This window comes from Pundamilia nyererei, unplaced genomic scaffold (assembly GCF_000239375.1).
Source record: "Pundamilia nyererei isolate P.nyererei 1_Seehausen unplaced genomic scaffold, PunNye1.0 scaffold00498, whole genome shotgun sequence".
Classification (NCBI taxonomy): domain Eukaryota; kingdom Metazoa; phylum Chordata; class Actinopteri; order Cichliformes; family Cichlidae; genus Pundamilia; species Pundamilia nyererei.
In genome coordinates, this window is record NW_005187899.1 from 92,221 (window position 1) to 96,912 (window position 4,692).

Genomic DNA, 4,692 nt, shown 5'->3' on the forward strand with positions numbered 1-4,692 from the left:
TCCCCCGACTGAGCTGGCGGAGGTGGTGGGGGTGAGGGAAGTTTTCCTGTTTACCTACAGTGTATAATTTGGAACAGGAATGCTGTAGGTGACAGTCTTTCCTGTGTTTTTTTTCTCCAAATTATCTACTGCTGGAAATATGAAACACTTGGTGTTTTCAGTGGATTTTCACACTTAAGTCTGACAAATCGCTCAGAACAGCTGATGTGAACGCTCTCCTGATGCTTTCAGAATTCAGAATATTTTCTGAATGTGTTCATCGTCATGTTTCAGGGCTTGTAGTCCCGTCACACTCCCCCCCTTATGCCTCCTGGCTGTGTGTGTTTGGATGACTGTCACTCGGTGCCCACTTAAAAGAACGTGACTGTGTGAAGGGGCGTAGCCCAGGGAGGCTCAGCGGGAGCCGAGTTGACCCTGACCTGAACTGACCTTCTCACAGACACAGAGAAAAAAAAAAAAAAAAAGCTGGTAGGATTTCATTCACATGTCAGCAGCCCTTTTTATCCACTGAAAAACAAAATACTCAATGACAACAGCATTGCTTTACATCTTTAGATCAATATGTTGTTTTTAAATTCATACAGAACACAAATGATCGTATATTCTTTCTGTATTAATGTATAAATTACCACAGCCGGATTGTCTCGACCTTCCACTTGCTTTACCGTCCTCTTTGAAGTCTGCCTGCTCTGTCTTACATTCGATCCAAGCAATATCACTGCACTATCCATGCATGAACACAGCATTGTAAATAAACAGTGGTCTTGTTAGGCTTCAATGGAGCTGATTGATGAATTATTCAGCTGTATTAATTGTGAGTGACTCTGAGCTAGGGCAGCTCATGTAAATGAAGATGTGTCTCCATCTAGTGGCTAGCTGGGATAAGAACAGAAAAATGGTTTGAGTGTTTAAAATTAAGAAATAGGAAATGAATTGTTCATAGTGCTGGTACATTAATGATTTCAGCCACAGAGGATCCTCAGTAAGATACTGTTGTTTTCTTTTTAGTTCTTCCCTGATCATCGTCTCTGCTAGGATGAGATTACTCAGCGTGGACAAGCTCAGCTGTTTTCTGTGTACAGTTGTATGTTAAAGTTTTGTATAAAGTAGCTTTTCAGTGATGAGTTATGATCAGCTTATTATTAATAGTAATAATAATAATAATCAGAGGACTTAATTTGTTTTTCTATGGTGATGTGCAAAATTCTTGAGCAATCCCTTGTTTCCTTATGTTTTTCTCCATTGCTTGCTTCTTGACGGGTTTTTTTAACTTGTGAATCATTCAAGCATAAATACAACACTTATTCACCGAATGAGTTAGTAGTGACAAAGAGCCAGGTTTAAATTGTATCTTTACTTAATAGCCTGTGGCAGAAACACATCAATTGTTCCCATTTCTTTAGAAGAAGAAGACGTGGCGGACCTAAAACTATATTTGTAGGAGAGGAACAGTAACTGAAAGTCATGGTCTTAAGAAACAGGAAAAAATCAAGCAGTGGCAAAGGCCTGACACAGGACCTGAGAGATGAATGCAGTCCTTCAGTTGATCCATCTACTGTTCATTGAAGCCTCATCAGAAGTAATGGAGGATGTCGACAAGCTGTTGTTAAGGAAGGGAAATTAAGGATGGTTTCATTTATGCCACATTATGCAAGAACAAATCAATAACAACAGGTCGTTTTGAGTGATGAATCCAAATTGAAATCATTGTTTATATGCACAGTGGAGGTCAGGAGTGTCTGCAGCCATCTTTAAAACATTTTTTATCTTACATCTGTGTATTTACAATTTTCAGCACTTGAATGAATTTGAGGAGCTGCTGTGAAAGCTTACTTGTTAAGAAGTCACTTGTGATGCTGCTGCTGCTAAAAGATTTTGTGGCTCTTATCACACACCGCTGTGCAGCCGTGTTCTCTTTCCGCTGAGTTTGCAGAGACCTTTCATCTGCTAAAGTGAGAGGGCTGACGGCTCCATGTGTTCAACACGACTAAGAGTTAAATACTGAACTTAAATATTTTTTTGTTTTATTTTTTTTTTGTATTACGCTCTAAAATCATACTTTTCCTTCAGAAGACAAGATCAGGACAGATTGTGCTTTGACCTCGAAATAAATACAAATATACATTAAGGAGGAGGTTCACAGAGCAGTTGGGGGTGTCCCTTCCTCTAAAATGACAAGTCAAGGTCAGGAACGGGATGAAAGGGCATGGGAAGTGAATTGTATTCATTCATAAATATGCAGCAACTTAAACTTGGGTGTTTGCATGCAGATTACTTATATTTTTGGTTTCATTTTATTTCCAGTAACCACAGTTATTGATTTTCTGTCTTTGTCTTGCTGCACACGTTTTTTTTTTCCTTCTTTTTTCTTCTTTTTTTAGTGTATTATTTCTGTGCTTTGCCTTTGAAGCTGCTATAACTGTGTGCCCAGCGATCTATGTGACCTGTAATTGGAATCAGCCTCGCTTGCAGCACATTAGCTGGCCCTGGCTCAACGTCCAAGGCTTTCAGCAGATCAATAAAGAGACAATGGACAGAAAGAAAGGGAGAGAAATCAACCCTGTAGCGTGCGCTGATGAGAGTGAGAGAGCGAGACTGTTTGTGTGATGAGGAAGTGGCTTTTTGCCCCGAAGAGAACGGAAGAAAGAAATAAGGGACAAGAGAAGACTGACTTTCCCAGCGTAGCCCTAACAGAAAGAGTCTGTAGCCATCAAGGAAGTGGCTGGATAGCATTTGTGGGGAGGGGAGGGGCGGCTGTAGAGGGAGGGCAGACCTCATCGACTGAGGTGGAACAGTGGCCACACACACACAAAGACAGACACACACACACATATATAGAGCACACACAAACACCAGGAAGCCCAGCAGAGGAAGGGGGTGGGGTTGAGTAGGCGGGGTCCTCTCTCTTTCTGTCTTTCGGTGTCCAGACGACTTGATCTAAAGGGAAAACACTGATGTGTCCAGGCAGGCCCCGTAGAAGGAGATAGGAGGCAGAAAAGAGGAGAGAAGGAGGTGAAAGAAAGGAAAGGAAAGACAGAACCATGGAGGAGGAAGAGGAGGAGGTGCTGTGCTACTTGGACAGGGTTCTGGAGGAGGAGGAGGAGGAGTCTGAATATGGAGATGGGGAGCTGGAGCCCATCACTACGACACATAGGCAGTTCAAGGTGAGGCATGAGCTGGAGAGGAGCTGGATGCAGAGGAAAAAGAGCGCGCGCAGACACACATACAAACACACACACGAACATACACATACGTACACACTTTTGCAATACTGCCTTTCAAAATGGAAAATCCCAGTCAGTGTATTGGTGTGTTTGTGGCGTGACGTGTGCTTCTTCTCAGAGCCATCTGTGCTGCAAAAGTGTGTGTGTGTGTAAGAGTGTGAGAGTGACAGCCATTGGTGTGTCAGCATGGCCCGATGAGGCAGTGACTCTGCAGCGCATGTCTGTGCACGGTGCTGCTGCTTTTTAAAGCCGGCCACTTTCTGTTTCTCATGCTAACTTCTGTGTTTGTGCGCCTCTGTGTGTACTCCTCCCTGCAGATGAACTGATAAAAAGCAGAGCTACTTTAAACTTTCTCTGCCCATTCAAGATATCAGCTCTTTTATCAGAGGGCAAAGGGCAACGCAGGAAAGCACGCAGTGTTTGTCTGTGTGAAAAGCCTAGTTGTGAGTCACAGAGCAGGTTGCTGTGGGAAAAAAAAATCACCTCATGGATTCCTCGTCTTGCCCTCTCGCCACACAGTAGCTCTTTGTACACAGCAGAGGGAAAATATTCCTTTTTCCTGTCTTTTTTTTTTTTTTTCTTCCCGTTGAGTTATCACTTATTTGTTACTTAAAAAAATGAACTGAATATTTCTGCAACGTTTTGGTTAGTCAAAAGGACAGGACACCTTTTGTAGGTTATGATGTCACATTTTAGACCTCAGCTATTCTGAGATATCACTTTAATAAGAACGCAGTGACTGGAGACACTCTCTGTGTTTAAAATAAATGTTGACCAGCAGTAATTCACATCACATCAAAGATTTTTCTCTTAGTTTCAAGTGTGTCTCATTTCTGGCTTTAGTTTTGAGCTTTAGGTTCTTTTAAAAGAATACAAGCAAAGAGAAAGGCTCAGAGGATTAAACTAAACAGATTTCTGGCCACGTGCTGCATTAATCCCTCATATTAACGTAAATGCAAGTAAGTGTCAGTAAGGACTTCCCTGACAGTTTATTTAACCAACAGAAAATGATCAATAGAAATCATCCCTGCCTCTCGGACTGATTTACTTTATACTGTCACGGTTAGCTGAGGAAAAACTGCCAATGTGTGACAGGCCTCAAAATAGGCCCTTTGCAGTCATCACATCGCAAGTGTTTGTTATCTTTATAGTCTTCAGCATTCGTAATAAAGCAGCACGTGTAAATGGCATATACTATAACACATACGGTAAATACTGAACCTTGATGTGCAGTATAATTTCCAACATCAGTGTTGGAATGTGCATGTCAGCCGTGATTGGGTTAAATGATGAGGTCACGCCTCCTTCCTCGTCTGGGCAGTCCTGGAGTGCTGATATCATTGTAAGGACTTGGTGGAATTAATAATTAATCTCTGGTCTCACAGCTGTTCTTTGGCCTTCTTTAAGGCACACATGTCGTATTTAAATGCCAATTTCTGGAGTTTATCGGTATTTATCTCTTCAGTAA

At 41.9% G+C, this 4,692-nt stretch overlaps 1 protein-coding gene across 3 annotated transcripts in view; it reads left to right on the plus strand.

Annotated features, from left to right (window-relative positions):
- Positions 1-4,692, plus strand: part of abr (ABR activator of RhoGEF and GTPase) — a 118,429-nt gene that overhangs the window by 48,071 nt on the left and 65,666 nt on the right. Inside the window, exon 1 of one of the 3 annotated variants that reach the window (XM_013916176.1) lies at positions 2,894-3,164. The exons of the other annotated variants lie outside the window; for them this stretch is intronic. Coding sequence (XP_013771630.1) covers positions 3,042-3,164 — 123 coding nt within the window. The 5' untranslated portion in view covers positions 2,894-3,041. Of the gene's footprint in view, positions 1-2,893; positions 3,165-4,692 lie in introns of those variants that run through there. 3 annotated transcript variants of the gene reach the window in all.